The 27,343-nt window shown below is 39.1% G+C and overlaps 2 protein-coding genes across 4 annotated transcripts in view; one reads left to right on the top strand and one right to left on the bottom strand.

Annotated features, from left to right (window-relative positions):
• Window positions 1–184: 184 nt before the first annotated feature.
• Window positions 185–25,080, bottom strand: LOC124145453 (protein phosphatase 1 regulatory subunit 37-like). Of its 2 annotated transcripts, XM_046515222.2 has the most exons (13): window positions 24,636–25,080; window positions 18,353–18,450; window positions 16,184–16,229; window positions 15,919–16,019; window positions 14,786–14,905; window positions 12,810–12,960; window positions 10,086–10,231; window positions 9,364–9,489; window positions 8,685–8,826; window positions 7,891–8,057; window positions 6,474–7,668; window positions 3,957–4,040; window positions 185–780 (listed from the first exon to the last, which is right to left on the bottom strand). In XM_046515222.2, the coding sequence occupies exons 1-13, from the start codon at window positions 24,949–24,951 to the stop codon at window positions 731–733; spliced, it is 2,742 nt and encodes a 913-aa protein (XP_046371178.2). In that variant the 5' UTR covers window positions 24,952–25,080; the 3' UTR covers window positions 185–730. The 2 variants fall into 2 exon arrangements, with proteins under 2 accessions (XP_046371178.2, XP_046371186.2); XM_046515230.2 differs by lacking the exon at window positions 3,957–4,040.
• A 9-nt stretch (window positions 25,081–25,089) lies between these two features.
• LOC124145488 (serine/threonine-protein kinase VRK1-like) overlaps window positions 25,090–27,343 on the top strand; it is a 28,172-nt gene continuing 25,918 nt past the window's right edge. Inside the window, exon 1 of one of the 2 annotated variants that reach the window (XM_046515283.2) lies at window positions 25,090–25,221. Coding sequence is in view for 1 of the 2 variants with exons in the window: in XM_046515269.2 (XP_046371225.2) it covers window positions 25,298–25,429 (132 nt within the window). In the remaining variant the exon portion in view is untranslated. Of the gene's footprint in view, window positions 25,222–25,257; window positions 25,430–27,343 lie in introns of those variants that run through there. The other variant, XM_046515269.2, reaches the window with a different exon arrangement.

Genomic DNA, 27,343 nt, shown 5'->3' with positions numbered 1-27,343 from the left:
CCAACTCTGCAAAGCGAATGGCGGCGCCTTAGACGACTGGGCCACCCGTGCCCCCCTATAGAGTAAGACAGGGGTGTAAACTGCATGCTCCCGAGTCACAATGCCATGGCAATACTAATGATATTGGATCACATTCTTTGTAATAATCAATAAATATGGAGATATTCCAGTCTTTCAGATTCTGTTTTAGGATCAGTATCAAAAAGTCACATTTGAGTCTATGAAAATACCCAACATATATAACAGATCATGTACAATATTGTCAAACTTCAAGTGACAAAATAATTGTCAAACTTTTCTTCGAATCAAGATGATAATCATTCATATCTAAAATATACCAACTTTGGATACATAAACTTTCTATTCTGGAATACAATGTTGATGTTACCGTCTTCGCTTGTAGTTTGAAACAGTCGCAAGTTGTCACTACAATACCAAAGATTTGAAGACATGCAGTTTATCATATTAACTAAAAGTATCAAATTACATCCAAAGCGAAAGCAACAAACAATGGACAAGATATTTGTGTAGCGTATCATGTAGCGTATCATGTATTGTATCTGTAGCTTGGATGCTGCAGTATTGAGCAAGACAGCTTGTGCACATGGACTGGAGGATGGAGGCATGGCCAACCAAGCAGTTAAGTGGGCAAAGCTTCCGACAAGTTCCAAGTATTGCAGGTGACTTGGTTGTGTTGGCTGTGGGGGATGGAGGTACGAGGTACATTCCATCAACTTGAATTGTTGTCCGTCGGTGTGGCAACCTCCTCACTTGTTAATTCTGAAAAAAACAAAAACAACCATGATGAATATGTGCTTATTACCTGAACATATGTTAGATGGGGATTATGAAACATGCAATTAAATTATTTGCTCCATTGACAAAGCCAACATATTAATACATTGAATAGTAAATCTTTGGCCAAACAAAACATTACATGTGTTTCTGGTACCAGAACTTCCCCATTTCATTTACAACAAAGCAATTGATAATCACACCTGTGATTCATAGTCAAAACTAATAAGTGTTAAACATGTATTCTGAATTTTTGTTAATAGTGACAACCAATTGGGAAATACCTGAAATTAACATGACCAATCAAAAAAAAAAAAATAATAAAGAAATAATCCTTCCTTTATGAAAAATTGACAGAAATTAATTCAGCATGCAAGACATTCCTTGTACATGGCCTGATTAGCAGACAGCCATTTGTGGGTTCAATATCTCATTGCAGTACACCTTTTCACCACATGCCCCTGTATGGTGTTACCATGGCAATGTATTGTACCTATGAAAATGCAGGAAGTGAAGAAAGATCCCCAGAACAGTTTGCTAAAAATGTCATAAATTTTGAGCATGCAAATGAAGTGAAAACAAAATCAAGAATCTGAAGAACATTTTGGATCCTAGGATAAACACATACAAATCCTACTAAATTAATTATAAAGAAAAAAATATACCCACCCCATAATGGTAGATCTTTCATGTGTACTGGTAGCATGATTTGTTTTGTTTGTTGTTTAAGGCCGAAACTCAGCAATATTCCAGCTATATGACGGTGGTTTGTAAAATAATTGAGTCTGGGCCAGACAATCCAGTGATTGACATTATGAGCATAGATCCACGCAATTGAGATCGATGACATGCATCAACCAAGTCAGCGAGCCTGACCACCCGATCCCGTTAGTCGCCTCTTACGACAAGCATAGTCGCCTTTTACGGCAAGCATGGGTTGTTAAGACCTCTTCTACCCCGGAATCTTCACGGGTCTGGTGTAAGACAAATGTGTAGGAAGGACACATGCTTACCATGTGAGTAGAACACCATAATGAAGAACATAGAACACACCAACAAGAAACGGACAAGAAGCACTGATGATTATGATGTCAGCTCACTTTCATCACATTCATGTGCAAAGAGCCAAACAAACAACCATCATTAGCTGTTTAAGTCAACAATTTGATATGGTTCAGCATGGTAAGGAACTTTGAAACTGATGTAAAGGAATTGATCTCATGCATGTTCAAGAACAGTTTCTGCCAGTCAATATAATGCTAAAATTACATTGACATCAGTAAACGTTGATATGCATTTTTTAAAGTCAATTTTCTAATTAACAAGATCAGATCATGACCAGGAGATTTTCCAGATTGTTTGCAAGTGTGAAATATAAATTTCCATCCAGAAAATTACATACTGCTTGCAATGTTTCCACACTGATACAAAATTACCAAGTATCAAGATGATTGTGAATTTACCTAATATACTGTCATCATTGGCCATACATCAACTGTTACCATGGTAACATGTCAAGAGAAAATGTTGAGTATTTTATATTGTTCTCAAACTCCACTTATTTTTCATCAAACATGTGTTGACACTCAACAGTAACACTGACATTGAACATGTTGGGGGGATAGCAAAATTGATCATGGTATAACTATAAACATGTTTATAGAGAACAGTTCCTCTTAAACATTGCTCAACACTGTAAAATCACACTAGCACACTAATCTGATAACACTACAATCAACAATGATACAGATAGGATAATTTAGTCCGTTTGTTGCAATATCGTACCGATGAAATGCAATATAGATATCAATCCGAAAACAACAATTCATCTTAAATGGCATGAAAGTTGTTTATTCGTCCATACCAACTCGTCACAATAATGTCAGACATTGTCATGGAGTAGAGAAAATATTGTTTAACAAGCCATCATGTACTAGTTGTTGTTTCAACATGTTCAATGCCTGTTATTACAAGGAGGTCTGTGCAATAAACATAACAGCTGAAGGGCTTCTCGAAACACAGGGGTAGTCTCAAAACTTCTATAATCTGATAATCCCTCTCTTTTATTATACAAAGCTTTAATTCCCGTCTCAACATCGTCAGTGAATTTCATTCATCTACTGTATTGTAATGATATATGAGCTCACTCCTTTTGTTTTATTTTTTGCATTTGAAATTAGTTGAACAGCAATACCAAGAACATCACTAACATTGCTTTGAGAATATTTTACAGATTCTCATTGTATATTCCATTTAATAACTACTACAAAAAGATACGCTTCTGATTTAGATTTTTCACGTGAGGTGATTTTATTAGAGAAAAGAGGGTAGTGGGTTGGCCCAACATGTGTGAATTTCACGTGCAAATGTAGGGCTGTTCAGTTTTCAGTGCAGATCCCCTTGTAATAGTCCTGCACCATGACCGTGGAATATATTTACTATATGAAAAAATAATAATCTAGAAATGCATACAAAAGCAAGTCTAGCCAGCTCAAGCTAGCTCTATTCCACACTCTGAAATCAGCATAGGGAATTTTTTATTATTTTTAGAGTCAAGAAGGATATTGTGTAATATAAGATTTCATAGACTAAATGTTAGTCTACCATTGTAACAACAGGCATTAAATACACCAACAATTACATGAGAGTTTGTTAACTTTTTCTCTAATTCATGACAATATCTGGTCATGAAGTTGGTATGGACAAATAAACAACTTTAAAGCCAGGTAAGACGAATTGTTGCTTTTGGATTTATATCTATTTTGCATTTCATCGGTACGATATTGCAACAAACAGACTATAGAAGTGTTGACCATCAACTTCATCCAAATCAAAAGCTGGAGAGAGAGATGTGACGAGTGAAATGACCAGTATCTATCATGTTTATAGGAAAGAATTACCATCACCCCTACACATCCTAGACCAACCATGCTCTCAATGTCAGTTTAATCTGATCAAAATCAGATCTTTTATTCCAGCGTGATAACTCTTTGAATAAAGATCTAATAATAACTCAATGTCAGTCGAACAGTGTCTGTACAGGAAGCTGTTAAAAAGGCTGAGGAGGATCAAGAAGCAGCAACAGCAGCAACAGCAGCAACAGCAGCATGCAGCAAGCAGTCAATAGTCAATCCCTAGGAAGGCTCGTGTGCAATACTTACGGAATTGTGAGGGTAAATTTAGACCAACACTTGCCAACATGGCGTCTAATTCTTTTTCAAAGTCATCAGTCGTACTAAACTCATCTGATGAAATTAAAACAAAAAACTATAGCTTAATCTACTAGTGCATTGTGTGAAGACACGAAACATGTGAAAAGTGCATACATTAAGGTGAAATTCTGTACAATGGACATGATGGACAGCTACCGTTTGATATGAAAATCACGTCAAAAGCAGGGTTAGACTAAGAAACTAACAGTTTTTGTCCACTAGTCCTTATGATGATAACATATAACAAAACCCTTAAAATGGGCCACTTTCTACTACAGTCCGTTTGACTCCAAATGAGAACGATGAATTGCAAAATAACTCGAAATCCCGAAAAGTGTATGAAACATCAGTACGGTACTTGACCATGAATACCCTGTACCCAACAAAATCTGAATTGTGTTTATTTTAAGACCCATGACGGATGAAGTTCTTTAAGAAACTATCATGTAATTTTGTATAGAAATGTGTACATGACACGTAGGGGGGACAAACCGTGGAAGGCACAGCGCAAGCTCGCATGCACTGCACGTTCTTTGGTAGGGGAAATGACAGAGCGTTAGAGGGGCCGACTCATGATAATTCCAGTCGCAATCTGACTGACATAGATCTCGTCGTCGGAACTGCTGGTGCCTGAACCGACTGCCACTATTATAGGTTGGACTGTTGCTGGCCGTAGTCCATCTCGTGACCAATAACGTGGCTCTGTCTCGTCAACGACTGTGGCCACACAGCGCCTCCATGTTTCTACTGTTACCCGACCAAGGGATTCCTTTACGAGTTGTTAAACGTCTCGTAATTTGAACGTTGTGTTCGATCGTCCAACATCACCCTTAACGATGCCCCATACCAACTCGATTGGATTCAGGTGATAAGGTAGCAGTCATAAGACAGCGTGACCCTGACCCTTGATGTAACTGTCAACTTTATACACGGGGTCAGGTTTCATAGTTTTGATGATTTCATAGAGCTGTGGTTTCGTCGCTCGAGAAGGAAAGGTAATGTTCCTCCGTTGCAGCCAAGTAACCATGTCTCCTTTACGGTTATTAGAGGTTGGAGTCTTGCTTTCTGGATCCTGCACACTATGATACGGTGCATTGTCCATGACAGTGAGAGACTTGGTAGGCAAAGCAGGGACTAATTTATACTTAGGGACAGGTACTTATTTTCTGAGTGCAGTTTAACAATTGCACGTCTGACTTGATCCCTCTGAAAACTGTCTAATTTATTAACCTTGCGTGGTTTTGACATGTTCCCTACCTCCTTGGCCTGACTATTTGTATCTCGTCGACTAACAACATTTTTAAGTTTCTGAGGGGACATACAAAGAGCTTTTGAAGCTCGTTTCAAGAATTTATTAATTGCATAAAAAGGCTTTGCTCTTTCTGCTTCACTTCTAAAGAAATCATACACATTCAACATCAACTGTTTAACATCTGCTGAGTAGCGCATCTTGTCATTGAATGAACACGGTCACTGTGTAGCACGTGCAAACCATGCCTGCGCTGTTCCTTACACGGTTTGTCCCCCTACTTGTCATGTACACATTTCTATACAAAATTACATGATAGTTTCTTAAAGAACTTCATCCGTCATGGGTCTTATATTTAACAAAATTCAGATTTTGTTGGGTACAGGGTATTCATCACGTTCATGGTCAAGTACCGTATTGATGTTTCATACACTTTTCTGGATTTCAAGTTATTTTGCAATTCATCGTTCTCATTTGGAGTCAAACGGACTGTAGTCCTTAGGATAACTTTACTATTGGGCAGTTTGGTAAGGACTACAGGACTAGTGCCAATTTCTAACGCTGCAAAAGCATCAAGTGTGACAGTTATCCTGTGATGGCCAGTTTCAACAAGTTCAAGTTACACTTAAAAATCAATATTCACCTTAAACATAAAACTAGATGACAATAAATGAAAGTACAAAATAAAGATGTCTCAAAATTGAAAATGAAACAAAAGTAATAATAACTGCGTCATAGACATTCTTTATGAACTATTTATGAATCACTGTACATATTGTAGAACATTGTATAACTTGGTGATTATCATTCTGAAATGTCTGTAGTTCATGTATTAGCTGGGTTTGAAATGGTCATTGAAGGTTTTCGATGTAGTATTCATCATGTTCATAGATCTTACCATGCTTATATGTTCACATGCCAAAGAACATCCAAAATATTACATCAATGTCATCAGGATTATGACACGAGCCCTTTCATAACTTGTACCACTAAAAATTATTATCAGATCATAATTCCAATCATATACCATTGATGCCATGGATATTGTCAGTGTCATGCTGGGTCGTGTAATAGAAAGTTCTACACACAGGTGAGTACTTGAACACTTTAGTGCAGGATAGGGGACTACAACACTACACATTCTAGCAGCATGTACGTTGTTATCGTGTTGGTTCTATACTAAGTATTGGCATGCTGGTAAACAATGAGTTACTTACTGGTGGCAGATTCCTTATCTGTCTGTTCGTCAACAGTGTCCAAGGCACTGGCCAGCTCCCGAGCAAGTCCATTTAAGGAGAGGTTGGTGTGGAAATCTGGCTTCTCCGTCTCCCCCGTGGTTGTAGTAGACTGTCCAGACTGTTGCAAGTCAGTTGTGTCCACTGTTTGCCACTGCTCAGTTTCAGATGGGTTGGAAGGATCAGGTTTCACACAATTTTCTTTAGCGTTCTGACTGTTCACTTGTGTCGGAACACTACGCCCTTCGTTCACATTTTCTGGCTTAATTTCCTCCTTTAATTTATCACACTGACTTGGTTCCAGTTTACATACAGCCCCGCCTTCTGCTGAGGCAGCTTCATTTGTTTGCATGTCCTCTGTAGCACTGTCACCACTACCTCCAACATTTTGTTCACAAACACTGTCCTTATCTACAGCCTTACTCTCTTCCTTTTGTCCATCTGAGGAAATCTTATCAGTCTGTTCGGAGTCTATGCTTTTCTTGTCTTCTGGCACAGGTCTCGCACCGTTCACCGCAGCCTCGGATACTATCTGTTCTATATATTCCTTGACAGTTTCTGTGGCGAGATCCTGACAGAGTGTGGTGGGACTGATGGCAGCGGGGAGCCCTGCCCCGGGAACCTGACTAGCAGTGAGGAGGTTGAGAGAGGAACTGGCTTCACTCGGTTGACCAGCAACCAGGGTTGGAGAAGGCAGGCTCTCTGTCACTCTGTTCACAGAGAAAATCTTCTTGGCTGTAAGTTTGGGTATGTACTGAGGACTTAGCAGCATGTCTGCTGGTGGGGTGGACAGTAGCTGTTGTTGCGTAGTCGTGGGAGGGAGACACAGAGAAAGGTTCTGGGACGACGCAGGTGGGGAGGTGACTGGAATGTTGTCTTCATGGAAGTCACCTGGCGATTCCAGAGACCGCTGAGGGGCCAGAATGTTAGAGAAGAGAAGTTTTGGTCTCTGGATTTTTTCTGCTGAGGGAATGTAATCCATGTTTGACTGAAGAGCCTCTTGTGCTGCTCTCACTACATTCACTACCTCCTGACGTGCAGCTTCCTGCCGAGCATTTTCTACCTTCTCCTGTTTCTGACGCTCTTCCCTCTCCACTGTTTGTTGCTGATTACGCTCGCAGTACACCAAAATCTCCTGGTGTAGGCGGCGCTGTTGCTCTGCGTAGTCTTTCATCCCCTGTACGAAAAAGACAAGTAATTACGTCCTTTCCATAAATTCTATCAGTTACTGTTTCACCACAGATTTTCTTCTCAACTCATTAGAAATGACAAATGTAATGGTAATTTAATGTTTCTTTGAAAACAGAGTTTTCCAAATGCCCAACGTTTTTTTAAAATTATTTCACAAGGCAAGAAATGCTTCCCAATTTCAAATAAATTATAAATAACAAGGACGTACAGATTCTTTCTTTGTGTCTCTATCCAAGTCTAGTCTGATAACCGTGTCATTCACTCTCATGGCCAGAGACAGGGCCATCAATCCAGCCGTCTTAATGTCATTTTCACGCAGGTCCAGACGAACAAGTCGAGGGCTGTCTGCCACAAACTCAGCCAAAGCTACAGCTCCTGTACACAAAAAGGATGATGTCACAATCAAAAGACAGATGTGTTAACTTTAACATCACAATATTTCACAAAACAGTGTCAATAAGATGCATCAATAGTAGCAGATGATGGATATAGATAAACAGACACACAAGAAAATATGTTACACAAAAACATCTGTGTCTTGATCTTGAAAGCAATGAAAAAAGATTTATCTTCAAAACAGTTTTTCAGTAGTGTACAGATGTAACTGTTCAACAAGCTAGCTGAACGAAAATAACATGTCATAGCATTTAAGATCACAAAATATGTAAAATATCGACATATCAACATGATCAATTCTTTGTGATGTTTGTTTGTTTGTTTGTTGTTTAATGGCGCACCCAGCAATGTTTCAGCTATATGACGGCGGTCTGAAAGTAATCAAGCCTGGACCAGACAATTCAGTGATTGACATCATGTGCATCGATCTTTGCAATTGGAATACAATGACATGCATCAACCAAGTCAGTGAGCCTGACCACCCAATCCCGTTAGTCGCCTCTTACGACCAGCATAGTCACCTGTAACAGCAAGAATGGGCCTTAAGATTTCACTTTTGATCTTATGAACCATTCCACATTCTGATCTATCGCCAACTGCACTGACCTTCACAAGAGACCTTGGTTCCCTGCAGGCCTAGTCTCAGCAGAGCTTTGCTCTTCAGCAACCCATCCTTGACAATGTGCATGCCTTCATTGGTGATGTTGTTGTGCCCCAAGTTCAGTGTTTCCAAACACTCTGCTGATTTCTGTCAGAATTGTTTACAAATATCAGAAAACTTTCCAAACAGAATGAGATAGATAAGAATGAGTCAGCAAAATTTTAGTTTCATGCTTGTTTACAGTTTAATGCTGCACTCAGAAATATTCTAGCTGTATAATGTCAGCCTGTAAATAATTGAGTCCATACCAAACAATCCAGTGATTGATATTGTGAACATCAACACATCATTGTGTAGTGATGACACACTTTGATCAACTCAGGTCACCAGGTATGACTGCCTGAATCATTTGGATGCCTGCTAAGACCAACCTTAGTTGGTTCATATCATGCAAATAATCAAGTCCAGGGAAACAGGTGCTTGATAGCATGAGCAGTGATCCAAGCCATTGAGCATGATGACACATGCTCAGCCATGCCATGCCTTGTCCCACTGGGTCCATGTTGTACATTAGTTACTGTGGACCAATTATACTCAGGAATCCACAATTTGTCCATGTTGTGCATATTGTACATATTGGAATGGTTTCATTATTAACAGAATAGTGAGAAACATTTTACATACCAATGTCTTAGCAACAGATGCCATAGCCTGGTAAGTGATCTGGTTGTTCCACAGCACTAGCGTCTTCAGCCCAGTGTCCAGGTTCTGTTCATACAGACCATCACACAGATGGCTGGTCCCTACATCCTGCAGCAGAGAGAAGATTCATGAACTGACTAAGACAAATCTTAATCTGCCAACCTTCACCACACACTATACCAAGGTCAGAAACACAATAGTAGGGCTGGGATGGGTAACTCGGGTACTTGGAAGGGGTGGGTACTGAGAAGGACCCAGTTACCCACAGGACTACCTGGACCTGTGGTTAGTCAATTGATATATTGTTTAATGACAAAAAGTATCTAGAACTATATAGTTATACTACTAGTCACTAATGTTCGCATTTCTTTCTGACTATGCACCTTTTCATTCTGACTTTTATATGTTTGGATAAAGATAAAACTTCAGTCAACTTCAGTGTATGCATGACCTGATAGTTTTATACGTGTATCTAAATACATTTTCTCCAGGTCTATGGTCGAAGTATTCCCAATCGGACATTTTGTACCTATCTCTTTGAGACCTAGAGCAGGTAGCCGGGTAGGGTCGGGTAAAAGGGGTGGTGGGGTGGGGGGTGTTGGGGGGGCCCGGAGGTGTGAGTATACAGGTAGTAAAGTTGGACTTGTCCCAGCCCTATTTAATAGATGTTGGAGTTGGGTGCTAGATATAGGACATGTAGCAACCTGCAGGTGGTTGTTGCGGAGATCGAGCAGCTCTAGTTTGTGATTGTACTTGAGAAGGTTGCCCAGCTGGACTCCGTCACTCGGCATCAGCTTGTTGTCGGCCAGAAACAGCTCCATCAACGTCTCATTCATCTTCAGTGCCGCAACTACAACATGATGATTAAGACATTACAAAATCAAACTCAATGAAGGTGATAAGTTTTAGTGACAAACTTCTGTAAGAAATAGATCAAAAGTATGCCATTATCCATATACAGTCAGTCAGTGAATTTACCAACACTTAGAACTGTATGTCAATTATATCATGGTTTGCTAGCTGGAAGTGAATGTGGAAGGAAAGCTTGATGGAGGTCTCTGACGTTAATCACTTTGGTGATACCATGGTATGGTGCTGACGAACCTAAAAACATAACTGAGTCGAACCAGGGTTTGAACCCACGATCATAGTTTTTAGTGTGCCCAGGGAACGCATTGTAGTGTTTAAACCATAAGGAAATAATCTGCATATAAAAGCCATTTCCGTGATCATAAGAAGCTCATAAGAGTCCATTGTACGATTCTAATCATATCAAAAGCTTGTGTTTGTGAATCACTATCAAGGTGAGCGTATCCTGCTCCACGAATGACACTCATCAGAAACGCATGCAAAGGCAAGGTAATTGATCATCTGAAAAAACACAGGACCATATGATACAAGTCAAAATAGGGAATTGCATCAGACATCACTTTGGTCACTTATGCGTCACACACTAAAAAATTTAAAAATCCCAAACCCCCATGTTAGGTGCATTCAGAAAGATAAAGATCTGGATATAGTTAAAATGATCAAGTCGTGAGTCTGTTAATAAGTTTGAATTGATCAGCAGACCTTTTCACACAAATTTTGCTTGGTACATGAAATTCTCCATCTCAAAGCCTTTGCCAGTGCAGTAGGTGCAAATGTACTATGGCAGACCTAACTGTGCAAGAATAGCCAATGAGGTGAGGTGAGGTGGAATTGGGTTTAACGTCGCGTCCAAGATTATTGCACTTATATAGCAACGTGCATGCACGTGTGTGTCTGTGGCTGCTTGTACTAGTCCGGACTGATGCCGATTTATAGTGCTAGCTCACTGAGATACCATGCCGCAGTTTAACATGAATACCCCACTCAGACACAGTAAACTGACTCCGAGCCGACAAGTCCTTGTTTTAGCCCCTTAATGTCGAGCGCCAGACAGGGTAACAACAAGTACCATCTTTTAACGTCTTTTGGTATGACACGGCCAGGGATCGAACCCCGGACCTTCCGCTCTACCACAAGACCACGGAGGCGGCTAATAGCCAATGAGTACCATGAATGAGAAATAAACAAAATTGATTGGCCAGCATAATTCTTGGCCTGAGCCCATTGCATACACTGGGCACAATCATCATGTTTATTCAATGGTTTGCTATTGAATTCAGTCATGGAACTGGCTGATGCATTGGGCGTGAAATTCCGCAAAGCTCCTCAAGCAGAGGTGAGGAAGTTGGTCTGAAGGTTTCAGAGATGGTTTCAGGGATGGTATCAGACTGTCACTGAAGACTCCTGATGCTGTTTGACATCACATACATTTGCATAGCCTATAAGCTAAAGATCAAGCTTTGGCTAAAGTTTACATCAGCAGGAGAAAAAAATGGCAATGATTAACTTCAATATACTACATCTAATATAAACTACTCAAAAAGAAATTTAAAGAACACCCGATTCTTTCATGTGACTATAGTTAATCTGTCATGGCATGAAAGAATAGGGTGTTTTTTAACGGGGCTCGAATTAACTCTACAAATAATGCACAAGTGCAACCTGTTATTGAAAAATGCAATCTAATATTTATGTCCATGAGCACCAAGTGCATGTAAAAAATATTCAACTGTGTGTCCGACTAACCCTTACCCGTACACACAAAATCAATCTTTGAACACACTCAATATGTCTGAAGTTTATTTACAATACTAGAACACTAATCCCTGTTACGTGTTATTTGTTAAGCTTACTTAGGCTTCATGTCACCAAACTGTGAGTACTTCCATGGTTGGTTGGTTGGTTTGTTTGTGGGTTTGTGGGTTGGTTAACTCTGCACTCAGCAATATCCCAGCATCAATTCCATATAAATAGTCGAGTCTGGACCAGACAATCCAGTGATTAATATCATGAGCATGGATCCACGCAATTGGGATCGATGACATGCATCAACCAAGTCAGCGAGCCTGACTACCCGATCATGTTAGTCGCCTCTGAGGACAAGCATAGTTGCCTTTTACGGCAAGCATGGGTTGCTGAAGACCTATTCTACCCTGGATCTTCACGGGTCGGGGTACTTCCATGATTATGTACACATGTTCCTATTACATTTTACAGCAATGAGTCATTAATTCATGTGACACTGGCAGCAGACCAGCCTATGTATTAGATTGATGGGACCAGAGAGCGACCTGGTTCTTATTGGTGCAACTTGGTTTTCGTATCAATATGCATGTTGTGCAAGTTTAATCAAGTTCTTTAAATCTTGCCCTGTTTAACTTCTTTTGCCATGACAGATTAACTAAAGTCAATGTAAGAATCAGGTTTTCTTTAACTTCATTTGAGTAGTGTAAAACACTTTTCTGGATTCAAGACATTGCAATGAAGGAACACTTCACTCCAACATCAAGCCAGCCCTGTATCTAGTGGTGGTAGCTTGACACCCACTGACAACCTACCAAGTATGATGAGGGCTCGGCCAGACAGAGAGATGTTCTCTAAGTGTAGCACAGTGAGTGTACTGCCCAGCTTCAGAGCTCTGCCAATGATAGGGATGGAGCGTTCATTCAGGTCACAGTTCCTCATGTCTAGATGAATGAGATGAGGGGTCTGAAACAAAAAGGCACTGTCAGACATACAGCATTCATATAAGTAGGGGTCCTTGAGGTTTGGATCGCCTCTGTGGTCTAGTGGTAGTGCTTCTGCCCGGAGAGTGGAAGGTCCGGGGTTCGATCCTCCGACGCATCATACCAAGAGATGTTAAAAGATGGTACTTGTTGTTACCCTGTCTGGTGCTCGGCATTAAGGGGATAAAACAAGGACTGGTCAGCTTGGCGTCAGTATACAGTGTCTGAGTGGGGTATTCATGTTAAACTGTGGCATGGTATCTCAGTGGGCTAGCACTTTAAATCGGCATCAGTCCTGACTAGTACAAGCAGACACGCACACATGTGCATGCACGTCGCTATAAAGAGCAATAATCTTGGACGCGCTGTTAAACCCCATTTCACCTAACCTTTCACCTCTTTGAGGTTTGCTCCAACACTCTCCAACATGAGAGTTATAACAATAACCTGTCCCCTTTACTTTCATGCTTAATTTCAAACATAATCATGTTTGTATTAATGGTATGTTCACCGAATGATTCGTATTTGTTTGAAAAATATGAGCCATGCTTTCAGGTTGGAGATTATTTGAAAATATTCACAACTAACAATATCCTCTTATACCTAACATATAAGTAGAAATGATCATGACAATATTGAAAGATCTACAAATAAGCTACTTCAATCAAAATGTTTAAATGTGAAGTCAAATCCTTTTTATTGAAAAGCACAGCAAATTTCCTGACTAATGTAACAAGACATTGCTGTAGTACATTAATCAAAATGTAGTGTCATGTTGGTGTTGCACTTTCAGTTTACAGTGTAATGGTGAAAACAGATCAATAATGTTTGCACAACAGTCATGTAGGCAGACTGGTGAAACATGGTCTTATCAGTTTGATTGACAGCAGAATAAAGTAGGCCTTTTTCATGTTGTGACTGCCTCAATTGGACCGGCTGATGGAGTGATTGACTGAGTGATTGAGTGAGTGAGTTGGGTTTAATGCTGCTTATAACAGTATTCCAGTTATATAGCGGCGTGTCAGCCTAAAGTGGGAGGAAAGCCCCAAGTGATGCAGGTCTCAGACATTTACCACTTCGGTGAAACCCAGGAGCACCGGTATGGTGCTAACAAACCTAGAAACATAATCGGGGCGAACCGGGATTTGAACCCACAATCATAAGTTTCTGGCGTGCCCAAGAGACGCAACTCTGAGCAGCGATTCGCGGCACCTTACACCATTGGGCCACTCATGCCCCCTTCGGTTGAGGGAGGAAATAAATGTAGCTGTGGAATGAACAAATTTTAAGACAAGTCCAGTGGACTAGTGTAAAACTCATGTCACTTGTCCAAGAGTTTGCAGCAAATCCTCCTGGACTTACTTGTACTAAAATCCCAGCATTCAGAACTGATATGAGATAGCTACACGATAAATCGCAGAGAACAATTAAGAAAGAAGCTGTGCCCCTTGTGGTTTTATGATACAATTACTAGCCATTCAGGACCATCATTATTTGATTTTTAATTGTACTAAGCACAATTTAGTAGACTCAAGCTAGCGGACTAGCGTGAATTTTGAAGGCTTTAGTTGTAACATTTACAGATTCATTAAATATAACTTGGTTAATGATCATGAAACTGAAAGTCCCTTTCAATTTCCTTCCTCATCATCGGGAAGCAGGGTCGAGATTAATGGAGCCTTACTGGATGACAGTGTATGATCTTGTAAGCTGTGATTCCATACCGAGCACCTGACAATGTGACATGGCACTATGCATGCTGAGAGAGACCACGCAACTGAAAGATCAATATCTGACAATGATCCTACCCTGCGTATAAGCTTGGAGCAAGCCTGCCATCCTCTTAGTCCTATGTTCTTGTTGAAGGATATGTTCAACTGACACGTTGAGTCGTAGAATTCAATCATGTCAAATAGAGCTACAGCACTCTGAAAACAGAAAAAACATTTGTTGTTCAAACTATCCATAGATTTAACATTCCTGAAACCCGGTGAAGACCTGAGTAAGAACAAGTCCCCAGTACTTATTGCTTGTTGAAAGAGGGAACTAATTTGCATCGGGTCGTCAGACTTAGTGGGTTTAAATGAGTGAGTATGGTTTTACACCGCTTTTAGCAATATTCCAGCAATATCATGGCGGGGGACACAAGAAATGGGCTTCACAAATTGTACCCATGTCGGGAATCGAACCCGGGTCTTCGGCGTGAAGAGCGAACGCTTTAACCACTAGGCTACCCGACCGCCCCTATTGGGTTTAAACAATATTCACTCACTAACTCAATATAGAATAGGTCCACAGCAACCTATGCTGCTCTTGTAAACTAAGAAGAGGCCAAATGGATCAGGTAATCAGGCGTGGTGGCTTTGTTGATTATATGTCCTCCTACACTGACAACATTGAGCATTGTTCATCATAATATCAACAACTGTTTATTCCATACCACAATGAATATGTTACAGCCCTCCATGATTTAGCTGGAATGTTGCAGACTAGCATATACAACAAATAAATAACATGCCCCAATCATGCATGAGTTAGTCTTTGCTTGCTCCTTGTTTAAACCTACACACAGCAATAGTCTAGCTACGGTGGCCTGTCTAGAGTTAGGACCAGATAATCCATTGATTGATATAATGGGCAATGATCCATGCCGTTACAGTACAGTGACACACAATGAACCAAGTCACCGAGTCTCACCACCCGATCCATTTGGTTGCCAGGAAACTTGGAAATGTGAACAGAAAAACAATATACGAAACCTGTAATTTGATTGGTCAGAATATTATTCCATTCACCATCAGTCATTGATCACTGTTGATTAGCTGGTTGCTTTAAGACACAGCTCGGCAAATTACTGATATGAAGGCAGGAGGTAAATATATTTCCCTGGATTATTGAGGATGATCCCTCCTATTTCCACTTATTATAGTTGAATGTGTACCTCGTCCTCCAGGTGGCAGCCCTCGAGATCAATAACACTGAACTGTATACGCCGCAAGATTTCCTCAATACTCTCACAGTGCTTGTGGTCCAACTTTTCACCTGACAACAGCACAGATCACACAGCTTTAGTTGGGACATCCCTTCATCAATGAGTATAAAAAGCTAACTGAAAATATTCCTCTTATTGTTTCGAAAATAGGAAAATAGCTGAGAATCTTCTTTCGAAATATGAGCACTTAAAATAATGAAAGACATAAACTTGCCTTTTAAACTGAATAATTCTTGTCTCTTTCCATTGTCAACAAGACCCTGAAAAAAACAGGTATTGTGATTGTATTGTAACCATGGCTACTGCATCATTGTTTAGGCTGTACATTCAAAATGACACGACTTGGCTGTAAATAAATCAATATCATTGCTGCAACTTGTGTTAACTTGGAATCAATGTTCTTGATCAGATAAAGTAGCTGTCACTACAGATGCTCTAAGATTGACAGTTGAACAATTAATAGGTTCAGTTAAAGGTTGGTTGGTTTGTTGTTTTACGCCGCACTCAGCAATATTCCAGCTATATGACGGCAGTCTGTAAATAATCGAGTCTGGACCAGACAATCCAGTGATTAATATCATGAGCATCGATCCACGCAATTGGGATCGATGACATGCATCAACCAAGTCAGCGAGCCTGACCACCCGATCCCGTTAGTCGCCTTTTACGACAAGCATAGTCGCTTTTTACGGCAAGCATGGGTTGCTGAAGACCTATTCTACCCCGGAATCTTCACAGGTTCAGAAGTCATCAAGCAATACTCATAGGCTGGAAGACCGAAAGTAACATATGACCTAAATATATTTTAATAAGTCACCTGGAATTCTCTTTCTACACATGACACCGGCATCATAATGACTCATAACTACCAGATAGGTTCGTTCAGAAAATCCCAGTGATGCTAAAAAAAACCACAATTATCGTTTGTGGAATAAGCTCCACCTAGAATGAGAGCTTGATGACTTTTTTTAAATATCATGATGAACAGATGGTTGTTTGTCACATCAGCACTGCGTATACATACCAATGTTATGACAGCTGAATAAAGGCGCTTAGTTATTGCATTACAGCTCATAAATATTACACATCAGTTCTTGTGACAGTCAACAATGGTAAATATAAACAATATTGTTCAGTTCAAATGCTTACACAAGCCTGAGTAGCCAGGATGAAATATACATGATATAGTCACGGTCATGATCATCACAATAATGGAAAATGGATGAAGAAGAAAAAACAATAAACAATACACATAAAAATGACACAAGATTTTCTACACAACTGTAGATGAACGGTAGTCTATATTTAGAATACTAAACGAGCTCCCGTCTTATACCAATTTTATGAAAAGAGTGAATAGTTTTCTCTCGTCAGATACAACAACCATTCACAAATTTCATAAAATTGGTTTTACATGGGAGCGAGTTAAGTATTTTATTTATTACTTGCCATTTATAATGTTTTTAGAATTATACTGTTGAGTGTGAATAGGCTGACACATACACAATCCACTGCATAATCCTATTGAGTTTAACAGAATAATACTTCAATCACATCAAAAATTGAAACCATGGACACTTAATACGATATATATTTTTAGGGTCCATGTTGAAATGTTTGAATTTAATACCATTCAATGGACCACCTTTAGAATTCAGGCATCCGTTCCACAAAGTTATCGTAGCACTAAGGTTATCGTAACTCACATACTTTAACATAGACTTACGACTGTCGTTGCTCTGCAGTAGTGAGTACATGCAGTATGATCGATCGCCTTGTGGAACGGGGCCCTGCACCACAAAGTTTACAATCACTTCACAATACCCGATGACGTAATTTGAGGAATTTTGTTGCAAGATCCATCAGTGAAACAATGCCATGTGACGCCAGCCTAGCAACAAGGTTGCTGGGGTCAAAGAGTTTGCATAAGCTCCTCTCAGTGATCTATCATCTCCACACACAATGTCGTTGAATAAGCCAAGGGATGTTGAGAGCTTTCAATATTTGTTTATGAAACGTGTTCCGAGAGTACATAAGCAGGCGTTTTGGTATTACACAATGTGTAATACAGCTGTATGTTTATTAAACGGGTAATCTCTTCACGGGTAAGTAATAAATCGTAATCTTTGATTTCCTCTTTAGGATTTCACTAGTCAAAGGGTTTGCTTGTGGAATTTGGAAATGCTTTGGCAAATTAAAAAGAATTGTTCTGAAAGGGGAGTTCCTTTAAACTTTGACTATGACCTCTTTCTGCTCATGCCACATCCCTGAATTGTTGGGAAGATGTCCAAATCATCAGGAGATATGCATGCAACTGTACAAGAATTTTCCCCAGAATCATGGAACATTTGGAAATGTAGGCGACCAGGGTGTATGTTGTTACCTGTACTTGTTGTATGATCCTGTTGAGGGGCTTAGTGTTGTGTTTCTCACAGCTCAGTCTGTATGCCATCATCACTTCGTGCCATGTCCACCCCCGGGCTGAAAGACACATACAACAGCCTTAGAAATGTGTTTTTAAAGACAAGTCCAGAGGACTAGTGTTAACCTCATTTGTCTGGTCCTCAGGTAAAGAAGATATAGTGAGTGGGTGAGCGAGTTGGGTTAAATGTTGCTTTTAACAATATTCCAGTTATATCGCGGCGTGTCAGCTTAATGTGAGAGGAAAGCCCCAAGTGATTCAGGTCTCAGACGTTTACCACTTCGTTGAAAAACAGGATCACGGGTATGGTGCTGACAAACCTAGAAACATAATTGGGGTGAACCGGGATTCGAACCCACAATCATAGGTTTCTGGCGTGTCCAAGGGACGCAACTCTGCACAGCGAATCATCATGATCATGGCACCTAAGACTACTGGGCCACCCGTCCCCCCAAAGAAGATAAAGAAGATAGAGTCATTTTATATGACATGTTTGACAGCCTTAGAAATCTCGTTTCCTTGATACTAGTCCAGAGGACTAGTGTAAAACTAATTACATTTGTCCTCAGAGTTTGTAGCTAGTCCTGTTTGAACACGACACAATGTTTTTTGTTTACATTTTCTGTCAGTTTTATTCAGTTCCAATTTGTAGCGAAATCGAAGCATTGAGGCCCAGGATCATTGCCCTCAAATGTGACTGGTCAATGAGGACTACCATCATTGGAGTTTTACTGGTCCGGGAACAAATTAGTAGTCTTGGGCTAGCAGACTAACATGAATGTTGAAGGCTGTACAACATCAAAGTTGTATTTGATAATTTTAGGATCTTGTGATACTAGGCATCAGTGATTTTGTCACAAAAAGCTGTATAAAGTCAATGACGGACCCCCCCCCCAAAATAACTCAATGGCAAAAGTCAATAAGACAAATCAACAAAAATGACAGACGAACCGTAACAACAAATCAACGCAATACAATTCGTGATTGGATGAATTTACACAATCTGGCCAATAAAACGTTGCGATAAGAAAAATGCTTGACTAAGTGACTATAGCTCCCGAAAGCCTTTCTCTATGATACAGAAAGTTGAGCAAAGACATGCGGTACCCAGAATTTCAATTACGAGTTTTGATGGCTGTGTATTGTTTTAAGATACCATAATTGACACTATAACAGGATCAATCTTTCCTACTTACCTCTTAATTATGAAATTATAAAATGTATGACACTTTGCTAAGCATTTCTATCGGTCAAAAGTCCAACATCTTAAACAATCTTTCGAATTGAAATTTTATCAGTCTATGACTAGTGACATATGGCCATCTGAAACTCTGGACATGCTGGGAGACACTGAATCATTTAAATATACAGATGTTGGGGTCTCATTGTCACATTTTGCTTTTAATATGGCATGTTGGTGGGAATAAGAACATTGTACTTACAGAATTTTGTAAAACCCTTGCCTCAATTTTTCATTCAAATGACCCTTTTTAGAACAATATTCCAGACCATCAATCAACTGATAGATTGCAATTGATTTGATCACATATTTTTCTAGTTGCAAAAAAGATATGATTATATATTAAACAAGGAAACAGCGTTATCACTATCCCCTACCATGGGGGACATTAGAAATTTGTTTGTTCATGTAGAAGGGAATACAAACTATAAATAAGAGTCCTATAAAGCCTTGTGTTGACATGATAGAGACAGGCACTCGGATCGCTTTGTCATCAGAAAATTCATCATGTTCATTGCAGACACTATGCACTTTGTAAAATAACATGGATTAAGGGCCGTAACTGTGTAGCTCAAAATCTAACAAGCTCGGGAAATAATGTCCAGTAATATAAATTTCTAAAATTCATAAATAGCCAAAGGCAACAATTCAGCATGTGTCTCATAGATGTGAAAAATTTCATCCTGAATCAAACCCTACCCTTACTGTTTTTTAAGTCCAACTTGTTGCCATAAATAAAAATTTATAACATTCCTAAATAGCAAAAGGCACCAGTTCAGTATGTGCCTGGTAGACATGCAGAGTTTCGTAGAGAAATATTTAACGGTTTCTGAGTTATGCTCCGGAAACGATTTCGGGACGCACGCACCAACTTTGTTGAGGCGGTGGATAATAACCGGGACAGACCTTTTTCCCTACGACAAATACATATTAATCTCATAACAAGATTGAAACAGTTGAAATAGAGTATAAATACACATTGCACACAAACAAAAATATTTTTTTATCTGCTGGATTGATCATGTTGATTTTCTTGCAAAAAAAGCTATCAACCAAACACCGGATCAACTGAAAAATCTCCATAAAAAATATCATATCCAAAGATGCATAATCACATGATAATGACAGCATGTTGTCCCCAAACAGAAGAATTTACATTGTATGATGAGTAAGCTGTTGTGGGATAAGCATGGAGCATGGACATCTGTTGACAAGACTCAGCACCACCACACACAAACATACAAAGGTCCATCTGTCACACACTCTGCATAGCTACCAACGTCTCTTTATCATGTTTATGTGAAGTTCACGTGAAGATTTGCCATGTGACAACCAGGTTCAGTGTAAAATATATTCCGATAACACTTGTTCAAAAAGTGTCACAATATGATGATTGTTGTGTGATTATTATCCTGATATTTTTTTAGTTCAAAACTTTTTCTTTCTGATACGTAATGTTTTTTTTAATATTTGGCATACATCATGTACATTTGCTTTCTAGATTTCTAGTAAAAAATGTAGGCCCTAATTCTGTTAAAACACAGGCATTGATAGATGTGCAGTATACGTACTATGTTTATCATATCATGACGCTTGTGTTATCAATGAGACAAACCAATTTGATTGACTTGGTATCACCATCCAGCTTTCAAGCTCCATACTTCAATGCGATACCTTCTTTCTAAAAAACAAACTATAGAATAATGTTTTGAATATGCTGATATAGGGGTCTCCCAATGTGCTGCTATGTTTCTGTAGACATATGTTACCTTGTATATCATGGTATATGGCTGGCACTATATGATAAATAGGATGATTCACTCAAAACATTGTATTCATGTGCACTTTTTCAACACTCTTCATTGAGTGAAATAACGCCTTAAACATCATTATTTTAACAAGGAGAACTTATATGATACAGAGACTATTACCAGATTACACATGTGTGTCTCTGTATTGTAAATATCATATAGTAGCAATAGAAAACATGTATAATGCTCGCCAGTAAAAAGTCTCTCCGACCTAGAAAGATCAGCTGATAAATGCCATATGTTCACAACAAAAAAACGATGTTAAGAGCCTAATTCTGGCGAGTTGACTCAATAGCTTTTGGCACATTCATGACCGCATTCATTTGCCGACAATCCATTTCATTATAGATAATAATAGTAACTTAGTTATTGATAAGAATTACAGCATCCCCTCTTCTGCTCACCATGCTGATTACAATGATGCTATTTCAGGCTCTGACAGGAAGGAGATGCACGTACTCAGGTCCTGTGTTCTCATCATCACTTTCCATCAACACTCATTTGACTAAAAACGTTAATCATGTATTGTCTAGCATGTTAAACATGTTAAATTACTTGTGCTTTCAAAACATGTAACATCCTGTAAACAACGGTATTAAACATTGAAACAGTCAACATGTTTTAATTTTATTCTGTTAGTGTTATTCTTGTTTCTACCAGTAATTGAGTAAATATCTGTATTTTAATCATGTGTTACCATGGTTACTACAGAAATATAATCATATTCAGTAGGAGTGAGTGAGTGAGTTGTGTTTAACGCTGCTTTTAACAGTATATTCAGTAGGAAGCTGACATACTTGTTTATGGTATTATTGAATATGACAAGTGCGATCACATTTCAATGACTCATCATGCACACTATAACAGGGAGGGACCTGGGTTATATATTTTGGGGGCCAGGAGAGGAGTTTTAGGTTGTTAAATGCCCACTCAGCAATATTCCAGCTATGACAGTGGTCTGTAAGTAATCAAGTCTGGACCAGACAATTCCGTGATTGACATCATGAGCATCGATCCACGCAATTGGGATCGATGACAAGCATCAACCAAGTCAGCAAGTCTGACCACCCGATCCCGTCAGTCGCCTCTTACGACAAGCATAGTCGCCTTTTACGGCAAGCATGGAATGCTGAAGACCTATTCTACCCCGTATCTTCACTGGTTGAAAAATGTTGGTCTTAATGAGTATTTATCTGCACTTTCCGTTCAATCTGTTGTTACAATGAAAAACATAAAAACAAAACAATATGCGTATTGTCAGACTGATATCGGTTACTTGCATGATCCATTTATGCATGCATATATATAAACCGTTAATCAATGAAAATCCTTCTTTAAGCATCCTGAGTCAATGAACAGCCATTTTGTGCAAGGATGTCACATGTCAATATTGTTGCACATATTCATGATATTTGATATTTTCTTTGATATGAAAGCCCAGGAAGAATATGTACTGGTACACACAACATTGCAGCCTGTGCCAAAAATTTCGAGTCTGCTTGCCTGAAATTGGCTTTTAGCATCATATTATAATAGTGCCTTGTAGTGTCATCATATGGTGTCATATTAGCTGATCATACAACAGCGTTCCCACTGGCTTTTGAAACTGCCAGTCCTTGTGGACTGGCAACTCTTAAAATTACCAGTCCCCTTTAATTTTTGTCAGTCCCAGCTTTCAACAAATAAACGACATCATCTCTGAAGTAATTTAGTTACGTCATTCACACAATGTTCTCTCTTTTCTAAAAATATTTCGAGACTAAATTGCTACAAATATATATTTAACCTTGGAGCAATGCGAAACGTTATTTCCTTGCACAGAAGAACATAGACGAGCGGAAACCCAGTTGGCAACAGACAAGCTGACTTCGTTCGAAAACACTACTTATATGAATATTGCCGATGTTCTGTTCAATAACAAAGATTTATAAGATACTTAATTTATTTGCCGGTCCACAGGGACTGGCAGTCAGATGAATTACCGGTCCAAGTCTTATTTTACCGGTAAAAAGCTGGTAGTTATCGGTAAACGGGAACACTGTACTAGTCCGTAAAGAATTTTACTAGGCTCTGGCTTGTGGCTAAAGTTGCAGTCTGTCACTGTATCCTGCTGCATAGGTTCAATCATGTTGTAGAATTTGCAAATATTTTAAATACTTTTTAGTAAAATATGCTATGGATATCTAGTAAAACTATTCACATTATTATGATCATAATCCCAGTACTCCCATCTTTCACAAAGCTATGAATGAAAGAAATCAGGCAAAAACTGACAGCAGGGATTTATCTGTGATTCCCAACTAATTGCCTTGGCAGACAAATTGTGAAACAATGTTCTGTTTTTGAAAACTGGAATGTTGTTACATGTTATTTTCCAAAATTCAGAGGTGTTTTAACACCACAAACACACACAGAAATATGAGTCACCTCATCAATTTTTACTGACATTTGCTGCTAACTTGGGGCCAAATATCAGACACTGATTAATCTCTAGGCAGTCATATGACCATGTGACTTTGCAATAATTCACTGGTCTGGCTGATTAAAGTAAACATTGTACTACTACAATACTTCAGCTGTGCTTCACTGGCTCACAGAGGTTCTTAGGAAAGTTTACTGTTTCAACGCATAAATCTAGCAAATGTATCAGAAGGGTATCTAGAATATCTAGAAAGAAATTCCCTAGTGTCAGGTCAGGATATAGCACAGTGTAAAGGTGTGCAGTTGAGTGTATTATTGTAATTCACTAGTCGTGATTGTGCACTGTGATGTAAATACTGTACATGCTACAGGAATCTTGGGATTTGCTGCACCAGTATTGCAACATGTGTTCATGAACTGACAACATTTTAACAATGACAGCACCAATGGGGAGATGTTGGAATACATTATGAATCATGTTCAAGAAAAGATACAGGTTTAACAATAACATCACCAATGGGGACATGTTGGAATACATTATGATGAAATATAAAATGATAAAATAACTATCACTACTTTAAAAAAACCAATACTTTATCACCAACGACACTTGACAGACAAATGTGATTAGATAACATTTGTAGACCTATGTTACAAATAGGCTACTTCATCAATCGACAATTTTGGCAGATGCTGATAGGGACATCTCTCTTTGGATATACCTAGAGACTGATAATATATATATATAAAATATTTCTTGAATGTATATTACCATCCTTCCAAGGGTCAGGTGCGTCCTTGTATCCTGCGACAATTCCTTCATGAAACTTAACTCCGCGTTTTTCAAACTTGGCTGCCGCTTCCTGGAACGCTTTCTCTTCAGATGACGAGTCCGAATCGTCATTTCGCATGAGGGGGCCCCCATCCTCGCAAGGCTGGGATCCTCCCCCACTTTGGTAAGCTACTTTGTTTACTTCCTGTCCTGGGGACGACGTCGGGACATCTTTCTCAGCACTGACAAATCCTTTCAGCTGACCATTTTCAGTTTTAGTGTCGGAGGAATGGCTAGTGGGTTCTGTCATTGTCATATCTACATATTTCGTTCTACGTCTATTACTTCAAATAAGACAGTCACACGGAAATTAGCATTTTTAGAAACTCATCTGCTTCTTTCTCGTGAATACTCCATTTTGTGGTTTGCGTCACGCCACTTCCGGTCCATCTATGCAATGTGACTTATGATTGGATATGTGTATTTTTTGGGCCAATCGGCAGGCGCGTTTTATCTCCACGTAGTGGCGCTTGTTTTGAAGGAAAAGAGGCTGTATCGATACCGACACTAGTCAGCACACATTTGCGTGAGTTGAAGTATTTTACTTGTGTACCAAACAGACATGGTGTCAGGCAATATGTAGGAACAACGATTACACGAGTATGAAGCTCATTTTCTGTCAGAAGACTAATCTTGTTGTAGGTGTTGCACAGGGGCTTGCAAAGCAAAACTTGACAAGATATCGTCACTACCGGGTTAACATTAATACTCATATAGTCAACGATATAACCCAGGTACTGACCATATATATATCATTCTTGGCATAATCTTGCTGCTAATGTTTGCGTTGTGGGCGGTTGTTATCAGCCGGTTAATAGACTATGGTTATCGACCCCATTCTTCAATTGGAAACGAATCGCTGAAAGAGCATGAAAAGAATGGATGGTTACAACTGTAAAGAGCAATAAAGAACAATAATATATAGCCTCTCTCTCCTATTGAACTATGCTATGCCTCATTTGTAATAACGATCTGTTCCCAAAGGACTCATTCTTTGTGAATTAAGGTAGACCATGTAATTTCTCAACAATATTTGCCATCATTTTCAATCTTGTATTTGTGAGAGACTGGTTGATCTTTTTGCTAACATGGCTAAGGCAGCATTAGATGTGAAAATAGTATTTACCTTTGATTTGGGGATCACCAGTACACTCATCTGGCAATGGCAGATACTAAACTTGCACTGGTCCACCAATTATTACATTCATTACTGATGAGCTTATTTCCTATTGCTAATTTTATATAATTTAACTAGTTTTATGTTCCTGTTCAATATGTTGATATACCCTAATATCAAAGAGACAATGTCAATGGTAGTTATTCTGCATGTTTACAATTACTTTGTTAGAAATAGTGCATGCATGGCCTATACATCACATTATGCCTTCACTCTTTGACAAGAAGTAAGGGTCTAATGGTTGTGTATTCATGCACTATTGACCACTAGGTTACCACAGTGCAGGTGTCTTCTCCCACATGCAGTGCTATCTAAACAGCTTCGGGGTCCAGTGATTATATAGCTGCCAAACCTTCCTTCCATCTGTGTAATGAATTAGCCCATTGTTGGCATTTGACAAAAGTAAATACATAATTTACAGGCAAGGAAATACTCTATACCAGTTTATGGTAAATTAGAAACAGACATGATGTGCTGATGTAGTTTTGTTTGTAAAATAGGGAGTGTGTTTTAATTTGCACAGTTTAGAACAAGTGAAGGTGAAAGATTTTTTGCACAAGTTTTGATGTATCCATATATAAATAACTTATTCTTCAACAAATGACACCAATGTATTTCCAATTCTGCTTGGATTGTCATCATTTACCGTATTCAACGTAATAAGCGCCCCGCTCTAATAAGCGCCCATGGCGATATTTGCTGATGTATTGTCTAGAGAACAATCCCAATTAGCACCTCTTCAATGTACACAAGACTTATTTATTCGCATATAATACACACTAGTGTGTTATATGCACCCTTAATTATGGGCAATTAAATTCTGGAAAAATATATCTGTCGTACATAAACATTTCAGGCTGTCACTATAAACCACGAAATTTATCTTTCAACTCTGTTTTTTTCACCAACATAATATTCTAATAAGAGCCCCCTATTTCTTATTTTGAGATAAATATGTTGTGTCCATAGATGAGATAAACATGATAAATACTTTATGTCCATAGGTGAGTGATATGTTATGTCTACAGTCGTGAGAAGAGTAAACTGTTATAGATCAAAGAGATTCTGCATTAAACTCAATCTCATTGAAATCAGATCTAAGTTTTCGATGCCGCTAAACAAAGATCTGAGGTCATCCCTTTATGGGTCACGTCAGAACGACCTTTCGAGGAATTTGACCGACCACTGAAATGATTAACAAGAAGTCGACATCAACCAATTAGAAAGCAGCTTTCTCGAGCTTTACGGCACTCGTTTCAACCTGGCGACTTCCATTTTAGACAACGCTTGAAAAATATGTTGCCACAGTTCTTGATTAAAATTTTGAAAAATTGAACACACGAAGATTCCGAAATGTCTAATATATGGCTGCGATTGTATGGCAGTGCTTCCCATGTACTGTGCAATGCCTCCTTGGTTCAAATGTTTATCCCACTGAATCGAGAGATAGACGATAATTTTGACGGAATCA

This window comes from Haliotis rufescens, unplaced genomic scaffold, assembly GCF_023055435.1.
Source record: "Haliotis rufescens isolate VD_foot unplaced genomic scaffold, xgHalRufe1.0.p SCAF_3, whole genome shotgun sequence".
In the NCBI taxonomy this organism is placed as follows: Eukaryota; Metazoa; Mollusca; class Gastropoda; order Lepetellida; family Haliotidae; genus Haliotis; species Haliotis rufescens.
Note: the sequence above shows the minus strand (reverse complement) of the source record. Positions and strands in the feature narration are given on the sequence as shown.